The sequence below is a fragment of the Equus quagga genome, chromosome 5, assembly GCF_021613505.1.
Source record: "Equus quagga isolate Etosha38 chromosome 5, UCLA_HA_Equagga_1.0, whole genome shotgun sequence".
Classification (NCBI taxonomy): domain Eukaryota; kingdom Metazoa; phylum Chordata; class Mammalia; order Perissodactyla; family Equidae; genus Equus; species Equus quagga.
The window spans coordinates 127,241,278-127,263,874 of NC_060271.1; the positions used below are offsets into that span (position 1 = coordinate 127,241,278).

A 22,597-nucleotide genomic window follows, 5' to 3' on the forward strand; every position below is an offset into this window, starting at 1 on the left:
TGATTTTGTTTTGTGCCATAGGTGCTTGGAGGTAGCACTTTGGTAAGAAGTGGGGGCCACAGAACCTGTTTTGAAGCTGCAAAGCAAACACTTAGTTATAATTCAATGGAAATAGTATTTTCCTGAAGGTACCTTTTACCAATATCTATATGGGATTACGAAAATGTCAGCTATCTACATTATAAAACGTTAATTCTATGTAGAGTGACTTGGAGGGGGCTGATGGGAAATGGAGGGTGAGGGAGGTTTGCCTCCTAGTGTGGTCACTGTGCCATGTATTTTTTAAAATTTTTATTTATTTTTATTGTGGCAACATTGGTTTATAACATTATATAACTTTCAGGTGTATGTCGTAATATATTTTGATTTCTGTGCAGATTACATCGTGTTCAGCACCCAAAGACTAATTACAGTCCATCACCACACACATGTGCCTAACCACCCCTTTCCTCCTCTTCCCTCCCAGCTTTCCCTCTGGTTATCACTAATCCAATCTCTGTTGCTATATGTTTGTTTGCCATTGTTTTTATCATCTACTTATGAGTGAGATCATATGGTATTTGACTTTCTCCGTCTGACTTATTTCACTTAGCATAATACCCTCAAGGTCCATCCATGTTGTCGCAAATGGTGCCATGTATTTATTGAAGCCTCTGCCGACTTTTAAGAATAACCGGAGACATACAGTGACTGATTTTAAGAAATAATAGGAAAAATAAGAATTTGTTCTAGGACTCGCTGTATGTTTTTATTTGTTTTTAAAAAATCAACACAAAGTCCTTGTAAGGCTATAGTAAAATGTACTTGAGTAGTTGACAGGAGGCTAAAATCCAGGATCCAAAGAGGTGCAGATTGGCAGGGCCTAAAAAGACCCCAGCATGGCTCAGAGGTGTGTGGTGCCTCCATCAAAATGGGTTAAGACTTAATTTTGTATTCTTGAGGGCAAGTGAGTGTAATATTTTTAATTTTATTAGAAAAATATAACCCTTGCATACCTAGCACAGTGCCTTTCACATATCAGCATTCAAGAAATACTTGGTGAGTAAATGAGTAAAAACAGTGTTGTTATAGAAACTCTGGACAGTTGAGAAGAACAGAATTGGCATAATCCCAACACTTTAACCTAATAGTCACTAATATTGTGTATGTGTGTGTGTGTGTATATATATATATATATATATATATATATATATTCTTTCGTCTTCAGCCATATGCACAATATAGTTCAGATTTTAGTATAAGCATGGTATGGACAGTTTCATAATTTCTGATTGCTAAAATTTAACATTTTATGATAAATATTTTCCAAATTGCCATATTGTTTTTATAATTCTAATGTTAATGACTACATAATATTCTATCTAGTAATTTATCATAAGCTAGGTACTATTTCTCTTATTATTAGACAGGTTGCTTTTGAAGTTGTATTTTTATAGTCTTATTCCAGTTAAAATCTTCATGCCTGTGCTTTTTTCTTCTTTCGAATTATTTCCTTATAATAAATTATCAGAACTGGGAGTTATGGTTGTAGAAATGACTCCTCCTTTTTGCACTGGAACCAGTAATCTATTTGAATACTCATCACAACACCACCTGCTTTTGGGTATTAGCATTTTAAAAAAATCTATATTTGCTAATTTAGTAGTGCAAGTGGTACCTACCTGTTTTTGTTTTCTTCACATAAGAAGAACTAGTATAAGAAAAGTCTTATTCATTGGTTAAAGTTGTATATATTAAAATTCCACTTTTGTTCCCTCTACCTCACTAATGCCTTGTTAAATACGCCATACACAGTCAAGCGCTGCACGAGGACGTTTTGGTCAGTGATGTATGTACGTGTATATGACAGTGGTCCCATAAGATTAGTACCATAGAGCCTAGATGTGTAGTAGGCTGTGCCATCTAGGCTTGTGTAAGTGCACTCTATGATGTTCACACACTGACAGAATTGCCTAATGACACTTTTCTCAGAACGTATCCTCATTGTTAAGTGACGCGTAACTGTACAATAACGTAGGGCTGGTTTGTTTCACTGTTGTTTAATACCTTGTTTTTTAAAGCTATCTGTGGAAGCACGTAAAGAGATGACTAGAAAGGCTATTAAGACAGTCAAACATTTTATTGAGAAGCCAAGGAAAAGAAATTCAGAAGAAGACATTCAAGAAGCTAGTGATTCTAGAGTGACCTATGCTGATGCTTTGAATCATCTGGAGAAATCACTTGCTCACCTGGAAACCCTCAACCACAGCTTCATCATTTCTCTGAAGAATAGTGAACAGGTAATGAAATGAGCACTTGCATATGTTCAGTCACTCAGATAACATCAGTATATTCTTTCATTTATCCTTTAAAGCTGGGTTAGTTGTTTTGATTGGGTTTTCAGTCTTGCAGATACCTTGAAAATGGTCCTCAAACCTCTGTCCTTTAGCCTCTTCATTATCACTTGATTGTCAATTCAGTTCTCACTTCTTCAGAAAGGATTTTAGGCCACTTAACATAATCGATAACCTGGGGGAGCTGAGAGATGTGGAGGGGGAGGGGTGGGAGAAGAGGGGCCTGCGTTGAACCCAGGATGGGTGCTAGGGTGAAGGGAGAGGTCCCTAAAGCTGAGAAATGATGAAAAGATGATGGTTTGCAAGCTGCACTTCCAGCTGGTAGGTGTTTTGCTCTCCAACTGAATAAGGAAGATTTTTTTCCCCTAATTTTTAGGAAAATTCAGAAATAGCCACCCATGCCTACTTTGGCACATTATGTTTTGTATGTTCTCATCTTGTTTTTATGTTGCATGTTTCCAATATACTTTATTATCGATGTGAATGTTTTGCCTAGTAGAATTGTTCCTAGTTGATTTCTAGTTGAGACCTTCATAGTGTCTCTAAAAGCGCTCTGTGAGAGACGGGAGCCCCTGCCCTGAGGGGGTCTGAGGACCAGTGCGTAAGGCTGCGTGGAGAAACCCACGGTAGCTTCGGCACTTTTGTTCTATATTGTCACACACAACACAGTCGTGGGATTTTTAGATGTTCCTTTCCATAACTGAACAGTTGACAAATCAATAAGTAAATTGTTTTCATATAGGTGGAGACAATGTTTAGATATATAAATCATATTCCATTTGCCCCTTTAATGCTATGGTAAATGATCCTGTGAGTGGCTGCTAACCTCCTCTTTTATTTTTCTTAGACCTTACATGTTTATTGAATTATGTTCTTACTTGTAAAAAAATATGCCTGAATAGAAAGATCACTCAGCGGAGAGGAGTTCAGATAATGAAACAAATGGAAGTCTCCAAAATTTGTATGAGACACATAAATGCACACCCCTCATGGAAAAGATAATGGGAAGAATTCAAGTTTGAAAGCAGTTTTATTTCATTTTGTATTTTTCAATGCCTATTAGCCTGTCTAATGAATAACATTAAATAATGGCATGAGCAATATAGAAGCCTTTGCAGGGAACAAATTGGCTTTACCAGTCTGGATTTTATCCTGCTGACATTTACAGTCTGATAGTCCATAATTACAAGAACGAGGGTAAACTCTGAATCTTCAAGTAAAAGGGATTTATACTTATTCGTATAAAAATTTTAAAATACTTCTTATTTATTTTTTTAATCAGATATATTATATGTAAATCTGGAGAATTGTCATCACTCTCCTGGGAACATGGTCTGTCTTTCAATGAGTAGAGAGCAGAAAGAGTTGGTAACAAAAACAGCCATTTGTTTCAACTAGGCTGTGATTTAAAAACACCAAATGGCTACTTGCGAATGCTGTTCAGTCAGACTGTGGATGGCCTGTAATGGACTCTTATGGTTCCTAAATTGGATGTTATTTGATTTTATTACGGCACCTTTCATAGCAAACTCTGGAAATAACCTTCATCCTTGTACATTTGTCCCTTTTAAGTTTGAGCCTTGATTGTAACCTCTTTAGTAATATCCCCAGTGAAAGAACATCTGATATATTCAAGACGGTTGGTGCAGTCTGAATTAGAGGCCTTCATCTTGTGGAGCCTCTGTTCCCCCCTGTCTCGGTAGGGACGCTAGTAATTACCCTACCGAACTCACGCACATTTCTTTTTTAATAGAAAGTTTCACAATGGGGAGAACAGTAAACGACCTCTCATGTGCCCAACTCTCAGATTCAACAATTATCGAAACGTGAGCAATCCTATTTCATGCATACCCTACCTGCCCTCACCCCGCTCCAGTGGATTATTTTAAAGGAAATCCCAGTCATCTTTTCAATTTATCTATAAATGCTTCCATATTTATTTCTGAAAGGTCCCTTTAAACATAATCAATACAACATTACCACAATTGAAAAAACTAATAGTAATTTTTTGATATCATCAAATCTCTGGTCAATGTTTAGATTTTCACATGGTTCTTTTGAAAGACCAGACAGTATATTCAGGATTACTTGCGAAATGATAAAGAACTTGGAAGGTGTTATTAATGTTAAGTGACCGTATTTGGTATAATGAAAAAAAATAGTTTGTGTCCTATTTCTTGAATTATTTGTTGTCGCATTAGTTTTTACAGATATTATTGAAGAGGGACAGGCAGTGTGACATGGTGGATGGGGAAAGGAGACTTGTATTCTAATCCTAGCTCCCTTAATGACAGGGTGTGTGACTTTGGGCATATATTTCCACGTGACATCTTTGGTCTTCAATTTTCTTTTTGATAAAATGGAGCTAATTATAACTCCTTGCGGAATTGTTCTAAGCATTAAATTAAATAACATACGTACAATACCTGGGTTTACATACTAGATGTTCAGTCAGTCATAACTGTTATGTGGTTGTAGCACAAGGATAATAATAGAGAAACTTGCCCTTAATGAGCATTACTTTGTAAGGACTCACTTTTTTATTATCTCATTTAATGTTCACAATACCCTCTATTCACAAGAACCTGTTGTCCTCATCCTCACTTTACAGATACTGATATTTGAGATCACAAAGGCCCACTGAGTAATAAATGGTAAAACAAGCATTTGCACTCAAGCTTGGTGACCCTGGAGCCCAAGCTCCTAATGAACACTACATGTTCTTCAGTCTGGTTTGTGGTTGGAATGTATTTGCTTTGAGAAGCGTTTAAATATGCTTCGCTATGTACATGTAGACATTTAATTTCTCTTGGATATTTAGGTGTTGAATACCATGTTTTTGCAGGAGACGCTGCAGAAATACAGTAACCTCTATGATCTGTCCCGATCAGAAAAAGGGAAACTTCATGATCAAGCTGTGGCCATGTGTTTAGATGGTCAGCCTCTAAGAATGATTCAGCAGCTGCTAGAGGTGGCTGTGGGCCCTCTTGACATTTCACCCAAGGATATAGTACAGAGTGCAATAATGAAAATAATTTCTGCATTGAGGTAAGCTATAAAATAGTCATTGAGGAAAACCTGAGGTGATATTTTGCCAATAATAGTGCTTGTTTTATGGTTGTTATGAAGATAAAATATCATCATGCATGTAGAAGCATTTTATAAACTATGAAGTACTTTACAGAAGTGGAGAAGGAGATTTTTATTAGATTTCCCAAATTCTTGTGTCTTGAGAACAGAGAACCAAGAAAATGTTTGATCATTGGTATTGTGTGTAATATGTCAAGAAACTAGCTAACTTCTGGTTAGACACCTCCTCCCCCTACATTATTCTTGAAATAAGGGAAAGGCCAAAATGGCATGTGAAGCAGCTAAGTGTCAGACTGTCATGTGACTTCAATGTGGATTTTTTCAGCTCTTGCCTTTTCTAATTCCCCTTCTGTGTAGCAGTGGGAAAATGGTTCTCAGAAGATCCTTTTGAAGTACAGAAGGCAAGGTTAATCATATACTGAAGGAGTTAGACATCTGTTAAGTGTCTTAGGACATTATTTACCTGCAATTAATGGCATAAAACTGGCAATTGAGAAATTCCAGCTTTATGTCGATCTGCTGGTCTTTGTAGGAGTGCATCCAAGAGGATTAGAAAGGGGGGGAAGTTAAGCTAAGAAAATAATAAAGCATCAAGTGCTTTCTGTGAATAATACAATTAGGCTAAAAGATTTAGTTGTGTTTAATTTATTCTCCTTTTAAGCATTCTTTGTAATTCTGTATTGCTCTTGAGGAACTTTTTGATTAAATGCATGTCAGTTTTCAGCAGCTGAACCGAAATCAAATGAGCCTTTATCAATTTAGCTACCCAACCTCATACTGCTTTCACCTTAATGCTCTGAGGTATCTGGTAATTTTATATATAGAGAGAGAAGTAAAGTATCATAACGTTTCTAAGAAATAACAAATGCCAAATTAATAAAGCTTTGTTCTATTATTAACATTATGTTTTGTTGGTGGTGGTTATACGAATGACTTTCCTCTTTCAGATAATGACAGATACTTGTTTGCCACATTTTGTACCTTTTGATTCATAGTTATCTTTTTATTGTTTCTTAAATCAAGATTTAGATGAAGCTCACAAGAATAAACATTTTGAAAAATTAGTGCATTGATGAATTTAGTTGATTTCCGAAACATTGCACATTTTCATTAATAATTGAAATAAAATATGACATGATATTTTTACATTTATAAAATTCTGACAGAAATTACACTTCTCTCTCCTTCCCTGCCCCAAGTTCTAATGCTAAAGATTTGGTTCTGGTCTAATAAATAGTATACTTAGCACGCAGAAGACATTGAATAAATGTGAACTCAATCTCAGCAGTGGAAGGAGAGGGAACATCAGAAGTTCAGCTACCTCTTTTTCAAAGGAAAAGAAATTTCTGTTGACAATGTTCATAACGTTTACTTTAGGAAGTTAGGAAAATTTAGTGGGCATAAAATAACAAAGGCATGAAAGTAACTGAATCCAGCAGTTGATTTCAATCATATTGCTTACATTATTCAGAAAACTTACCTAAAACTTCTTTTTCCTTTGTTGCATTTTCAAAATTCGCTGGAGTTCTAGACATCACATTTGTAAAATGAGCATAGTCCTAGTACCTGTCTCATGGGCTGTTGGGATTATTAAATGACAGAATGTTTGTAAAGCGCTTAACGGTGCCTGATACCTGGAAAGTACCATGTAAAAATTAGTATCTTGAAGAAAAGGTCAACTGGAGAATTTAGATGATTATTTCATATTTAATGTCTAAAATAACTCATGTATTTGATGTTCATTGAATGTTTTTTGAATGACAGCATGCGAATAGGTTTTGTTATTCTATTGATAAGAAAAGAAGGATATATTAGAGTGTGAGCTCCTTAAGGACAGAAAATGTTTCATTTCCGTATCCTCAGCCTATAGTAGCGGGCACAGTACATTTGTTGACTACGTAGCCCCCGATGGCTGTGAGCTGGCCGTATGCTATGTCGGGGTCCAACTAGGTTCATCTGAGCGTAAATGCCAAGCTTATTTCTGAGGCTTGAGTAACCCTCTTCTGAATCGGCTCTTCTCTCTTTCCCTTTGTAGTGGAGGCAGTGCTGACCTCGGTGGGCCAGGGGACCCACTCCAGGTCCTCGAAGGTGTTGTTGCAGCCGTCCGTGCGAGTGTGGACAAAGGGTAAGACGGGAACAACTCTGTGTATCTCATTAATGGCTTTCCTCAGAGTCTTGGAATTACTTTTAATATCCATATTTATGAAGCTCCCAAGGCTAAGCAACATTTCTAGGCGTTTCTGAAGAAAGAGCCTAGGATTTTCTGTATAACTGAAGAGTGGCTGTGCACGTGGACTTGGATTCCCCAGCTGTATGCTTGCCTGTCAGCTCTAGCAGGGCATTCACCTCTCCCTGAGCCCTGTGTGCCTTGCAGAGCATGCTCTTGTCTTAGCCCCTTCCTAGGGGGGCCGGGGAGGGGAACTGCTTCGAGCTTCTTGGGGGAGAAGGGATTCACATCCCCAAGAGGGTAACTGTGCTGATTCGCTTGGAAAATCCTAGAGTGTATATATTATGCTGTTTTTTACACAGCTTCATATGTCTTCTGTCTTTTCTGAGTGCTGAGAGTGTACGGGCTTCATTAAGTCTATAAAGGCACGTTTCTGATGCCAGTTTTTGAAAGACTTTTCTCATTGCGGTGCAATGGTAGCAATAGGAATAATAGCAAGAGCAAATTAACAGTTGTGTACTTCCCAGAATTTACAAAGATCTTCATATGTCTAATAGCCAGGTCAGCCTGTAAGGCCTCACCCCAATTTTCTCTTTTTAATAGAAAATATTATATAATAATAATAAAGATGTGTTTGAGAAAATTCCACATACTTCCATTCAGTAATATAATTGTTTTTATTTGCATATTACCTTCTAGTTATTGTTCAGTACACGTACATTTTTGTATAGTTTTAATCAAAATCTATGAACACTTTTATTTTCTTTTACTTACTTGCTATTATAACTCTTTCTATTTATCTTTGTAGATTTAATGATTATTATTATTTTTATTATTATTAGGTGAGGAATATTGGCCCTGAGCTAACATCTGTTGCCGATCTTCCTCTTTTTGCTTGAGGAAGATGGTTGCTGAGCTAAAGCATCTGTGCCAGTCTTCCTCTATTTTGTATGTGGGATGCTGCCACAGCAGGGCTTGATGAGTGGTGTGTAGGTCTGTGCCTGGGATCCGAACCTGTGAACCCTCTGCCAAAGTGGAGCACGTGAACTTAACCACTACACCACCAGGCCAGCCCCTAATGATTATTATTTTTGATGGCTGTATATGTTGTTGCCGTTTTCAGATGAGGATAGAAAGCCTCAGAGAGGGAAACTGACTTTTCCCAGAGTCATAGACCTGGAAATAGACCCAGGATTCCACTCTGGCTCTAAATCGTAGTTCATCTCCCAGATGCCTTTATAGTTTATTTCCACACATTGCTGTGTGCCCACGGTCTGAGTAAAAGAATAAAGGATACGCCATAGAGGTGAATGGGGAAAAGCATTGCAAACAAGACCCTCTGCTTGCTCTGCCCTTTGCCTTGCACAGTTCTCTAAACCCCTCTCCTGTGGTCTTTAAGTAGTAAGGCAGCTACAGCAGTGGCTAATTTAGGCCTCTTATTCTAAAGAGAAATTTATTTATTTTCTGCTCATTTACTGTGGGCCATGCTCTGTCCTAAGTCATGAGGAGTTAGATATTCGTAAGAAATAACCTCCAACCCCAAGGAGCTCAGAGTCTTGCAGGAGAGACCAGCTTGCCCATAGCCCTACTTACTATACTATGGAATAGTAAGTTCTATGCAGAAAGCAAGGTGGAGGGAGTGGTTTATTCTGCCTAGGGAAGTCAGGGCAGAATACACAAGGGGTGACCTTGGCTCTGGCCTATGAAGTAAGAGTCTGTTAGAAGGAGGAGGTGGATAAGGGTATTCCAGGCTGAGGTAACTGCCTGAGCAGCTGCAGATGCATCAGATAGCAGAGCAGGCAGAGAGATGCTGCATGGGAAACACTCAGCCACTTTCTAGAGGATACGTCTAACTGCTGCTGTTCTAATCACAGCCGTCAGTTCTCAGGCAGCGGCTCCCTGGTGAGCTGCTGTCGGCAGGGCCGCTGCTTTCAGGTGATGCTGACCTGGCCCCTGGCCCCATGTGATGAAAGGGATCTTAACAAGCACTGCGTTAATCCCCTTGCAGTAGGGTCCCTCAGTCTTGTCCCACTGGAGACATCTCAAGGAGATTAGAAGGCAGTGTTTTTCTTAGTGAAGTTCCAGCCAAATATACAGAAGAATGCAACTTGGGTCTCTTGAATGCAGACTGTTTTTTTAAGCTTTGGTTTCCAAAGGGAAGACATTAGGGAATGGAGAACCAGAATAAGATCCTACTTCTTATTCCAGAGACACAGAATAACAAAAGCTTCTTAACAAAAAAAAGAGAGAGAGAAACTTCAGTGAAAAAAAGAACAAAAGGAAGAAAGACAAAGTCATAACGTTTATTTCCGGCAAGTGTTTTTTGAATCCACAGGGTTAAATCTGTTACCCTTGGCTTCAATTCCCCTTTTCAACAGTGTGCCTGGCAGAGTCACACGGGGGAGACTGTTTTCCAGATAGTTCCCATGGAGTGACGTGGGGATTCAGGCCCTTTTAAAGTAACCCTCTCAGGTCACTCACTCATTACTTGGCCTGACAAGATTGCCTACCCTCTAGGGGGCCATGTGAGGCCTCTGTGCCCCTCCCCCTCCCTCTTGGTGACATAACAAGCCTCCCTCAGTCCCAGCTCTGTGACTTGAACATCCACTGCCCTCGGTGGATGCGTTTAGATCGTCAGCCACCTCTCTTCGTACACATTGTCAGCTATCTTTCAAACACACACACACACACTCTCACGTGCTCTCTTAGGTTAGGCATACACCATCCCATAATATTCCTGGCAGGGACATTGCATAGAAAAGTAAGAATTTGGATGTGTGTATTAATGGCTACCACCAAGTGTTTGGTTTTGTGTTTACGTTTTAGACAGTTTATGCCATTATCAGCATGTCCTCCTTGCCTTTTTTTATTGGTATGGATATCACTTGCCTTTTAACTGCGGCTCCTGCCTCGCCCGTAAAGGCCCTTTTCTCTCTTCTTTTACCTGTGCAGAGTGTAAGTCACATAAAACAGCACCATCTAGAAAGGCCACCAGTGGCGCCTCCAGCCGCCTGCATGGACAGCCTTCCTTTTCAGTTTGATCACATTCTTGCCTCCAGACATCAGGGTTAAGTATTCTAGGGATTTGAAAGAGTGTCAAAAACCTGTTATAATGTCTACAATTAAAGATGAGATTAAGGTAATTAATCATTCAGAGACTCATGCATATTAAGTTTATTTTATGCATGTGTATGCTGTCTCCCATTATTTAAGTATGCCTATAATATCATGTTTTGAGAATATAATCTATATTTCTAGTTTGTGTAAGAATTAGTTCGTTAGTTTGCTTAAGAAAAATATTTTTTAATTCAATAGCTAAAATAATAATGTTCTAAAATAATATATTCATTAAACCTGAAATTAAGAAAATACCATCACACATTTAAGAAACAAAAAACTTATGAACACCTGTTCCTCTATGCCAAGACCTTGGAAAGGGCTGTTCAGCAGCTCAATCCTCCAGACAACCCTGTCATACAGATACTATTACAGATTAGGAAATGAAGCTCAGATGAAGCTTACCTCCCCGACGTAAGGATGTGCTGTGAATTTCTATACCGTATTTCATTGCCTTCTGATGTTACAGAGCCAGCAATGGACAGTAAGGTTGTGCTTCCAGAACATCACTGTGCATGGGACTTGCCTGGGATCTTATTAAAATATAGATTTTACTTGAGTAGATCTGGGTAGGGCCTACAATTCTGCCTTTCTAACCAGCTCCCAAGTGCCAGCTAGTCCGTGGACTGACCTTTGAGTAGAAAGGTGTTAAGGCCTTACTACCAGCAGCTTTCCTACCTCTTCCAGCTGCTTCTCTCTGCCTTGGCCTTACTTCCTTTTCTACTCCCTGTCTTCACACACCTTTAAAAAATTTTCCTAACAGGAATGACCCACAAGCATGAATCAGTATATTAGTGATTCTCAAGAGGATGTACAGAATTAAATCCACTCAGAAAACAGAAAGTTAATGAGGAATTATTCTGTGCACTCTTCAAAAAGGAAAAAAGGTTTCCTTCAAAACTATTGAGTATTTAAGGAGTTTTCGTTTGTTTGTTTAAAGAGCTACTTAATCACAGTAGCAGCTTCAGCTGTCTTAAAGCTTCAAGTATATCGAACAGTGTCAGATCATTCAGACTTCATTGAACTCTGGTATTACTTTAGGATTTCACATTACTTTTAAAGCACAGAAAAGACAAAGAAAGAAAAAAAGAAAGAAACCCACTAGAGCAAATTGAATCTGATTTCTTCTTACTCTTCATGCTCTGTGAGGCAAAGTAAATCATCAGATGTTCTCTAAGCACACACGGTGTATGAGCATTATGTTCTGTAACACTGAACCCTGCTGGAAGTTGTGGTCACCAACCAGGGTGGCAGTTCCACTCTACCTCTGCAGGGTTTCTTGGGACCACGTCAGACTGTGTTTATGACTTCACAGCCGCCATGTCTGTCTTGTTACAGTAAGATGTGTCCATGCTTTTACTGAGAAAGGGACCTCACGAAGATATTCTGGATTGGCATATATTTGAGAGCAGTCACAAAGTGCTTACTAGTCTGTATCAAAAGCTAAGATTTGAAATAGGAATTGTTTGCACACCAAAATTATTGCCTTTCTAGAAATTTTTAAAAATATAACTTGATTATGATAATTATTTGAAAAAAATCACACTTGTTATACTACTGCAATGCCATTAACACATTATGCATTCATTTGTTTGCAGTTCTGTCTTACTCCTTGCCAGTTGTCCCAGTTATTTCATGGGAGCTGATAAGTAGAAGAGATTATTTTGGGAAATATCTGCCCTTCCAGCTCCATTTGTAGCAAGGAAAGTGTGCACGGTGTGTGGATCAGTTCATTAACTGAGTTAAGGGGTCTGGGTAGACTCTGAGCATTTGTGTCTCTCACTGTTAGCTCACTTACATTTACTTGCTTGCCCCTCCCTTCCTCTTCTCCCTCTCCTTTCCTTAATCTAGCCTAGCATCTTACAGAGGAGAGCTTGCGAACTCATTTCCTGCTGAGGCCAGGCAGGTAATGGAAATGAGCAAAGTGGACTGGGGTTAGGAAGGTAGGAAGCAGTGGAGGCTGAAGGGAACTCGAGAGCCTGCGCAGGCCTTGTCAAAAGGAGGCAGCCGCAACTGTGTCCTTATCTTCCAACTTTTAAAGGGGAACTGGGAAATTCTGGTTGTGTGTAAAATTTTTTAAATTTTGAAACATTGGCGTATACGTGCAAGCCAACACAAAAATTTCTCTGCCAGTTTATAACTTCTGTATAGAAGATTGGACAAATTGACCTTATGTTCCCTTCAGGCGTTCAAATTTTCTGTGACATTTGTATTTATAAGAAATTGCAAAGGTTTGTGTTTTTCTTATTTGAAAAAGCCTTTCCTTCCCCCATTCTCAAGAACAATAATTTTATTTCATGTAGTGCACCATGATTTATAGATTACTTTTCATATTTACTGTCTCTTTTAGTATACCTTAAACCATTTAAATTTAAGGTTGGATTATCTGTATATGTTATCTATATATGTATGTATGTATGTATGTATGTATGGTTATCTATGTATATATGTTGCAGGCGGAAGCTCAAAACTCTTACCAAGGATTACCTAATATTATTCTCAAGCTCTCTTTTTTCTTTAATTCAATAATTGCCTTTATTTGGTTGACATTTCTCTTCCATTCTTTTATATTTTGTGAATGTCCTCTCATGCTCCATTACATAATAGAAGATCACATTCTCAAATTAATCTTCTAATGAACATATTTTTGTTGTCATTGTCATGCTGTTATTCTTTCTGTTAATAGAGCTACTTGTATATTTCAGATGACTCCTTATCTTTTGGGCCAAAACCGATTATGTGAATGTGTGCAATTTTCCTTTAGTAGTTACTACTATAAGTATTGTACTAAATTACCCTGTGCGGTATAATGACCTCCTCCACAGAAAGTCCTTGTTATAGGCAAAAGGTGGAAGCAAATATCTATGTATTTACCGTGACACTATTGAGAGATTTTTCCCTTTTTATCTATGGTATAACTTTTAAAAATCATTTGTGTAACTTTTATAATAAGTAAATATGTTTTGAAATAATGTTCTCTTTTTATTCCTAAGCTTACTAAATCTTCTCCTTGCCTTCATAAAATACTGTAAAAATGGAATCGCTTTCCATCTTCCCATTCTGGTTTTTTACGTTATGAAAGCCATAATTGGTTATTTTTCACCCACCTATTTATTTTGAAAAATTTTAAAACACAGAAAAGTTGCAAGGATAGAAAAAATAAGACCTATGCACTCTTCCCCTTGATTTACCAAGTGTTAACTTTTTATCAGAATTCTTGTAGTCTCTCTGTTTTCCTCTCTCTGTCTCTGTGTATATATGTCTATTTGCTGAATCCTGAGAGTGACTTTGAATTTTAAAAACTCAAGCTGAGATCAGAATGTAAACTATTTTGCAGCTAAGAACTTCAGGAGCCAGTGTCTAGTCAGCGTCCTCGGCAGAGTTTCCTAAGAGCTACCTTTCCTTTCTCTGTAGGCTCACCGAGCACCAATATTCACATGGAAATAGAGTGAAGCTCACCTAGAACATGGTGCTTCTAGAACACAGTGTTTCTGTTTTAGGAATGAGTTCTCATAATTTTATTATGTATTTGGACTATCAACCAAGAGTTAGAGCAGATCCCTCCAAAATATCAAATTTTATCAACCGCACAGTAAGTTCTAATGTAAAAGGAATCTAACTCCATTTAATGACTTGGGCAGCATTGTAATAATAATCTTTCTATAGCACATCAGTATCTGAATGATTTTGATCTACTGCCGCAGTGTTCTGGAATATGCCCCCATTTGGTTCAGTAGCATTGTGTAGTAATTGACAAGGCAGTGAGATAGTCCAAGTTCAGATATTGGCTCCAGTAGTGCTATGAACTTGGACAAGTTATTAAACCTCTCTATGATTGTCTCCTCATCTACAAATTGGAATTGGTAACAGAATACATAAGAAAGATAGTTTTGAAGTGATATAGTTCACGGCACATAGTAATCTTTCATAAGTTGTTATTATTAATATTGTTTTCATTCCTGTTCACCATATTGAGGTCTTGGGTTATTGTTATAACTTCCAGGGGTCATCATGACTCCAGCTTCTTCCTGTTTTAGCTCATCCTACTCTCCCACAACATGGCACTTGGGTGACAGGGTCAAAAAATCAGCTTCATATTATGTGAAATTGGCTTAGACTCAAGGCCAAAAATGTGTTTTAAATTCTTTTCCTCCTGACTTATATTTGATTTGACTGCTGCAGGCCTGAGCCGGCCCCAGCCTGCACATTTCTTTAATCACTCACATGATTATCATGTTTCACTGCTCAGAAATCCTCCGTCATTCCCATTCCATACAAACAAGACCAAATGTCCTCAATATTAATGGTTGCCACTAACTGAAGTACTTAGCTGTGTGCCAGATAGTGTATTATGTACCTTAAATGTATTATTTTATTTTTTTGTGTTTGTTTAATTCTCAACAACCCCGTGAGTAAGGGGTTGTTATCCATCTCAAATTTACAAATAAGGAAAATGAGGCTCAGAACAGTTATGTGACTTCTTGGTCAATGTAACACTGTCTGGGAGCTGAATCTGGGTCTGACAACTGTAGGTCCTGTTTCAAAGCATGAAACTGCACTACCTTTTCAGCCTTGTGTGCAGGCACTTGGCGTCCAGGTGAGGAGACCTGTCCTACCTTAGCTCTCCCCTCTAACTTACCAGCCACACATCCTTGCTTTAGTCTCTCTGTGGACATGCAATGTGCTGTGAAATCTTTCACCTTTTTTCTTACTGTTCTCTTTGTCTGGATTATATTTTCCCCACCTTTAATTTATATACATCCCATTTATCCTTTATGATCCTGTTCAGATGCCTTGTCCTCTTTGAAGCCTTCCCTGATTCAACTCATTCTTCCTCCAAAACAATTGTTCAAATTTATATTATATTGGCAATTTGGAGAATAGTCACTTTTAAAGAGTTTCTGTTCCATTGTGTTATTAGTTCTCTGAAGCAGAGACCATATAATTTTTCATCTCTGTATCATCAAGTACAAACTAGTGCTCTGATGATGGTGATAATAATAATGATGATGATTATGATGTTGATGGTTACTATTTATTGAGTACTTGCTCTGTGTCACATACTATGCCCTGTGCTTTATATACATTATCTTGGTTTCACGGACTCCAAGAGACACACTTTCAGGACCTTTGTCTACTTAACTATAAAATGGGAATGATGACATTCATGATTTTTTTTCCCATCACCATATATATGCACCTCTTTACTCCTTTTGCCCACACCCCCACCCCCTTCCCTTCCAGTGCACACTAATCTGTTCTCTTTGTCCCTGTGTTTATCTTTCACATATGAGTGAAATCATATGGTATTTGTCTGTCTCTGTCTGGCTTATTTCACTTAACGTGATAACCCTCAAGGTCCATCCATGTTGTTGCAAGTGGGACAGTTTTGTGTTTTTTGTGACTGAATAGTATTCCATTTGTGTGTGTGTGTGTGTGTGTGTGTGTGTGTGTGTGTGTATGTGTGTATACACCACACATACCACATCTTCTTTATCCATTCATCAGTCAGTAGGCACTTGGGTTGCTTCCACATCCTGGGTCTTATGAATAGTGCTGCAGTGAACATAGAGGGGCATGAATCTCTTTGTATTGTTGATTTCAAGTTCTTTGGGTAAATACCCAGTAGTGGGATAGCTGGATCATGTGGTATTTCCCTTTGTACTGTTTTGAGAAATCTCCATACTGGTTACCATAGTGGCTGCACGAGTTTGTATTCCCACCATCAGTGTGTGTGAGGGTTCCCTTTTCTCCATGACATTCATGATTTTTGTCCAGAGTTGTTAGGAAAGGATGAGGCCAGGAATCACAGGTCCATCAGATTCCCAAAAAAATGCTCTTTCCACCACATGATACAGTCTGTTTACTTTGCACATAGTATGTATCCAGGAAATATTTGTGGCATTCTACCTTTTTGTACTCCAATTTACCATTTCTAATACTCCTTAAGAAGGACACTCATAGGTAAAACTAACAAATGACTTCATAAATTTAGGAAATGCTTAAGCCAGTTGTCCACAATGTTTTGTAATTTCTTTTTTCCTAAATACAAATAGTGTATTCTGTTTTTTAATTTAAATTGCCATAAAATTGTGTTGGCAACTATATTATGGAATGCATACTAAGAGATCTACTTGGTGACATTGTAGAATTCTTTTCTTCTCAGGAGTTTAAAAAAATTTCTTGTGGTCTTATTAAACAATGGAATTTGGTCTAGATGATTTATTTCTGGAAGCCTCTTAAGGATCTGGTTACAACAAAACCTGTGTAACTCAGTACTTTAGCATGGATCTCCAGGGCCTTGTGGGAGCGAGGCTGCTCTCTGAGGAACCCCTCAACAGTCGTTGATGATAATTCATTGCCATCATCATCAAATAAGTTGTTTTCCTGAGATAGTCCATTTGCAGTTACAAGAGAAGAGATTCTAATACTGGACAGAAAGTTGTACAAAATGTCCCCTTCCCTGACTCCTTTTAGACTTCACCTTTCTTTAATAACCAAGCGTTCCTATTTTATCTTTGGAGTAGTATAAAATTTGGTACTCTTAACTGCGTGTTGAAAATCTATCACAGAGAAAAGCGGTAGAAGGAACATGGGCTTTGGGGCCATATTGCAGTATTATAGATGTTGGGGACATATCATATCACTTCCATGAAGCCTATTTCCTCATCTGTAAAATGGGATTTACATGCAGAGCACGGTGACTATGGTTAACAATACTATATTGCGTATCTGAAAGTTACTAGAAAGTAGGTCTTAACAGTTCTCATCTTAAGAAAAAAAAATTTTGTAACTGTCTCAAGGTGGTGGGTGTTAACTAAACTTGTAATCATTTCACAGTACATACATCTATCAAATCATTATGTTGTACACTTAAACTAATAATATATGGCAATTATATCTCAATAAAGATGGAAGATAATTTTTAAATAAAGTGGAATTTATAATATCTACTTTGCATAGTTATTATCAACTAGTGATAGTTTATATAAAATTACTAGAATGATGTCTGGCATTATTAGCATCATTAATAAAAATAAGCCATGCTACTTATTAAACTTGTGTAAGAAATAGAGTAGCTAAGGATATGTTAATTAATGATTACTTTTTATCTGCTTTATGTAACTCATTTTAATATGATACTGTTTTAAAATTACATTCCTTTTACATAGTTTTATATACCTGATATGGTTTACTATAAGCCATTTAAAACCTAAATTTTTCCTCTCAATAGGAAAAAAATAAAGTCATTCAACAAACAAGTGTATATAGGTCAATCACCACATCCGGTTCCTGGAAGAAGAAAGGACTTAGGCGTTTTTCGCTAACCCTTGATTCTGGCCTGCAGGGAAGAGCTGGTTTCCTCTGAGGACCTGCTGGAGTGGCTGCGGCCTTTCTGTGCTGATGACTCCCTGCCCGTGAGGCCCCGCATTCACGTGCTGCAGATCTTGGAACAGTCTTTTCACCTGAATGAGGAGGACGGCAAGCTCCTCGTGTTCTTTAGAACAGAAGCCATTCTCAAAGCCGCTTGGCCCCAGAGACAGGTAAGGGAACATCTGACTTGTTACTGAATATTTTCCCTATTAACAATGATTAGAGGTCATTTCTGGATTACTTTAAACTACTTTCAAGTGAATAATCAGCTTGCTAATGCAAACGTTCCGATATGTTCATCAGTCCAGCTATCTAGTGGTTACGACAGAGTTTGTTTTTATTTTTCTGTATGTTTGAATATGCATATGCCTAGTAGATGATATCCCGCTCACCTAATGTGTGTATCATTTTTCTCTTCATAAGATATAGTCAGGATTTTTCACAGCATCATTTAATTATGGTGGCTCACCCTTCCCTGGAGAAATACAGATCTAAATGGAAATGCAGTGTGCAGTTGAGCTAATTCATTTCTTTCATGCTCTGCCCAGGCGCTCAGATACCCTCTCTTCTGTACCCAGATAGACATAATGTAGCAGACACACAAGAGCGTAGTTTCTCCCTACCATCCTTCTCCAGTCCATCTTCTCTGGAACCTTTCCTGATCATTTCAAACCTAATTGAACCTAGAATTCCACACATTTGAGCTTTAATTATTTTTTTATTATTATTATTAAAACTTTTGTCTCCCCACTACCATGAAAACTTGGAAGCCCTGGGGGATGTGCTTATCGTCTTTTGAATCCCTGTAAGTGTGTTGTGCATATACTCAGAGCTTAACTGCTTGTTGATTGAATAAGTTGGAATGCTAATTCCTAAGTCAAAGGAATAAGCTGGCTGTCGAAGTTTGGCTCAAATTCTAAACTGATGCGTCCTAAACACATAGTATCTAAAAGTCTGTAACCTCCATCAAGTGCTTTAGCATGCAGAATAGAGCATAGAAAATAAAAGTTAGAAAATAAGACTTCCCACATAATCTAATTTGCAAAAAAGAGTTTCCTGGAAGTCTGACTCCAACTTGATTTACCTTCTGATTTTAAAGTTTTATTTTATAATTTATATTTATATCCTTATTACTACATTTAAATAACAATGAATTCCATTTTTAAAAAATGAATCAAATGTTAATATCTTGAGACTCATCTCAGAGCATTTTCATAATTATCTTACATATTCTTATTTCCTTCTATGAGATAAATAGGTAAATATTATTATCTATTCTTCAGAGTTAGAGAATTTGAGATTCAAAAAAGACTTATGAAGATTCTCTAATATTGCCAAACTGCTGAAATGAATTGTATTAAAAGTTGCTAATATCTGAATAATACTCTCTCTGAGGCACTATGACCTTTCCAACCTACTTAGTTTCAACATTTTGCCTTGAATTGCGTCAAGAGACCACTAACAGCCTTTTTAAAGAGCAGTCTATGAACACAAATGCACTAGGCTATAAAATATATTCCAGGTACCTGGCAAGGTAGATGTTAGAAGTGTGCTTGTTTTCAGCCAACATGAAGGTTCACGTAGCATCCCTGAGGTCAGCTCTAAGTTAGGTCATGTCGTTTTTGCCACATGGACCTTTAGATTCTGATTCGTCCTGAAGCGAATGAATGCTCCTTCTATTATGTACTTTACTGACAGAAGTTCCATTTTCCAAGTTCTCAACCTTGCTCAATTTCATCTTTCTTGATGGCTGGAGCCTGGCAGGATGTTGAGGCTGGTTTCTCTGGTTGGAGCCTCACTTCATGTTATGTCAGGTCTATATACCGAAAATATTGTGAAACAACGTGGAAAACGGGAAAAGGGGAAAACATCCATCTTATCTGTCATGTTGAAACATTAGAATGTACACTTTGATATTTGGGCCTAAATGCTTCGGGTATAATAAGTATAACCACTGTTTCTTCTTTTGAGTTTTTCTCAGTGTTACAATTACTCAAAAAACAAGTTGCAGCTTTTATGTGATTTCAGTGATTTCCGGATATTCCTGAGATTTTAATTTCTTTGTAGCTTCACTTTTTCCAAAACTAGGATTTAAGGTGGCTTAGCCTTTGTTCCGATTCCTTTTCCATGCACTTTTCTAAGCCAACTTGACTTTATTTCACTGAGTGCAAACTGTTGTCTGCTGTTTCCGGGGTCCCCGTGTCGCTCCTCATTTCCCCACTGTCTCCTCTGGTGCTGCAGGCTGTTTCAGGCTCTCCAGGAAACATCTCTCCCAGATGTCTCTTAACTCTAGTAAAAGTTGCCTCATGTCCCCCTCACTCTTTATTTTCTCCCCCTTTCCATTTCCCCTTGTATAAAAACAGTTTCCCTGTTCTTGGAAGTTAATGATCTGAGTTTCTTAAAGTATTTGGAAGTGGAACGAAGAAAACTACCATAGTGGCTTAATTATGCTATTCATTTATAGTCTTCTCAAAAAAGAAATTAAATCAGTGAGGGGCTGGCCTGGTGGCACAGTGGTTAAATTTGCACATTCCACCTCCATGGCCTGGGGTTTACCAGTTCAGATCTCGGGTGCAGACCTACATACCACTTGTCAAGCCATGCTGTGGCAGGCGTCCCACATATAAAGTAGATGAAGATGGGCACAGATGTTAGCTCAGGGCCAGTCTTCCTCAGCAAAACGAGGAGGATTGGCAGCAGATGTTAGCTCAGGGCTAATCTTCCTCAAGAAAAGAAGAGAAACAAAGAAAATTAAATCAGTGGGTATCTCTTCCTCCTTCTTTAAAAATTAAGCAATCTGTGTCAGCCTAGCAGTGCCGATTCAAGTTTATTTTGAACGGCAAGCGAATGTGGTGGGGAACTCTGGGTTATAATTGTGAATAACTGCTTGCTACATGGAAAATGAATGCAGACAAATTGTGGCTTCAGAATGGAAACAGCAATAAGTTCTGGAATGTTACAGAACTCTGCCCATAGTATAAATTTGAGGTCATCTCCATTATTATTTTTGAAAAGCTGTGTTACCTTTCACTAGAGCGGTAGAAGGATCAGGGTGCCAGTGGACAAATCATATGCAGGCGTCTTCATCCTCCCTCCACTCTTGTTTCATAATCTTGGAGAAGATTCTTAAACTGTGAGCCTTGGCTACTTGGCATGTACAATGGAACCTTGAACTAGAGGAGACAGGGATGGTTTGCTTACCTCATCTGTCATTTCTTCCACACACATTCAACTGTCTTCTTCCTCCATATCCCAGACACCTAGAAGACCCCAAAATGTTGACTACACGGGCTCTCATTTTCCTTTCTCCCTACCCTCTTCTCCATTCTCAAAGGTAATATTAAGGATAGAGATGGATTCTTATAGAGTAAAGATAAGAATAGATAATGATATTGCAATGTTCAATTACCAGAAAATGTGGGACTGCTACCATTGCTGTGGCTGGTAATCCTCTTAGGCAGACTTTGCATACATCAAAGAGGGACTTAATATTTAATTATCCTCGAGGTGCCCAAAGTAGTGGCCCCACAAATCACTGTGTTGCTGGGAAACCAGCCAGCTCTTGCAAAATTAAACACAGAGTCTGTGGAGCCTGCTACCTCACTGCTTCTCAGAGAGACAGCAATTTCTAGTTTTCTAATGATTAGTTAACAGAATTAAAAATTCAGAGGCCCTCATTTTTCAACAGCTTGAGAGGCCTTCTTTTCCATGCCAGAAATGTGCCCCAGCATGCAAGGGGGAGTGGAGGGAGGGAGAGGACAGAGAAGAGAGTTGAGGGGGAGGGGAGGAGTGTATTGTGTTAATTCCCTTGGTACAATTTATCTGAGTTTTTCAGATTTTGCAATTTTCTAGTTAACTGGTGCATGAAAAATATGGGTCAAAATACTGATGTTTTCTTAAAAAATTCCATACCCCATCACCTCAGGGTTTTTATCTGTTTTTATGTAAAAAAAAGAATGTGTGGCTTAGAGGTTTGCTTTTTAAAATTTCAATCTGTCTAGATTTGTGGTTGTAAGTGATCACCAGGAAGAATTAGTTTAAGACAACTTCTAATCTCATTACAAATTCACATATTTTGCCTGTTTTGAAACATCAAGGACTTATTAACCCTTCTGATCAGAGGGCACTTTGGCTTCATTTTCCAAAACATTAACAAAATATGCACTTCTTCTTTTTAAAGATTGGCACCTGAGCTAACAACCGTTGCCAGTCTTTTTTGTTTTTTCTTCTTTTTCTCCCCAGATCCCCACAGTACATAGTTGTATATTTCAGTTGTGGGTCCTAGTTGTGGCAGGTGGGACGCCGCCTCAGCGTGGCCTGATGTGCCGTGCCATGTCCTCTCCCAGGATCTGAACCAGCGAAACCCTGGGCCACTGAAATGGAGTGTGCGAACGTAACCACTCGGCCATGGGGCCAGCCTCAAATATGCACTTGTTTGTCAGACAGAGCTCAGATAAAGAACAGCAGAAAAAGTTCAGTATGCAAAGCTATATTTAGATTCTTACAAAGAATTTGC

At 38.2% G+C, this 22,597-nt stretch overlaps 1 protein-coding gene across 2 annotated transcripts in view; it reads left to right on the forward strand.

Annotated features, from left to right (window-relative positions):
• The window catches only part of NBAS (NBAS subunit of NRZ tethering complex), a 337,182-nt gene that overhangs the window by 280,192 nt on the left and 34,393 nt on the right, over positions 1 to 22,597 (forward strand). For both annotated transcript variants that reach the window (XM_046661718.1, XM_046661719.1), the window contains exons 45-48: positions 2,061 to 2,279; positions 5,179 to 5,381; positions 7,459 to 7,548; positions 18,056 to 18,251. In XM_046661718.1, the coding sequence (XP_046517674.1) occupies positions 2,061 to 2,279; positions 5,179 to 5,381; positions 7,459 to 7,548; positions 18,056 to 18,251 (708 nt within the window). The remainder of the gene's footprint in view (positions 1 to 2,060; positions 2,280 to 5,178; positions 5,382 to 7,458; positions 7,549 to 18,055; positions 18,252 to 22,597) is intronic.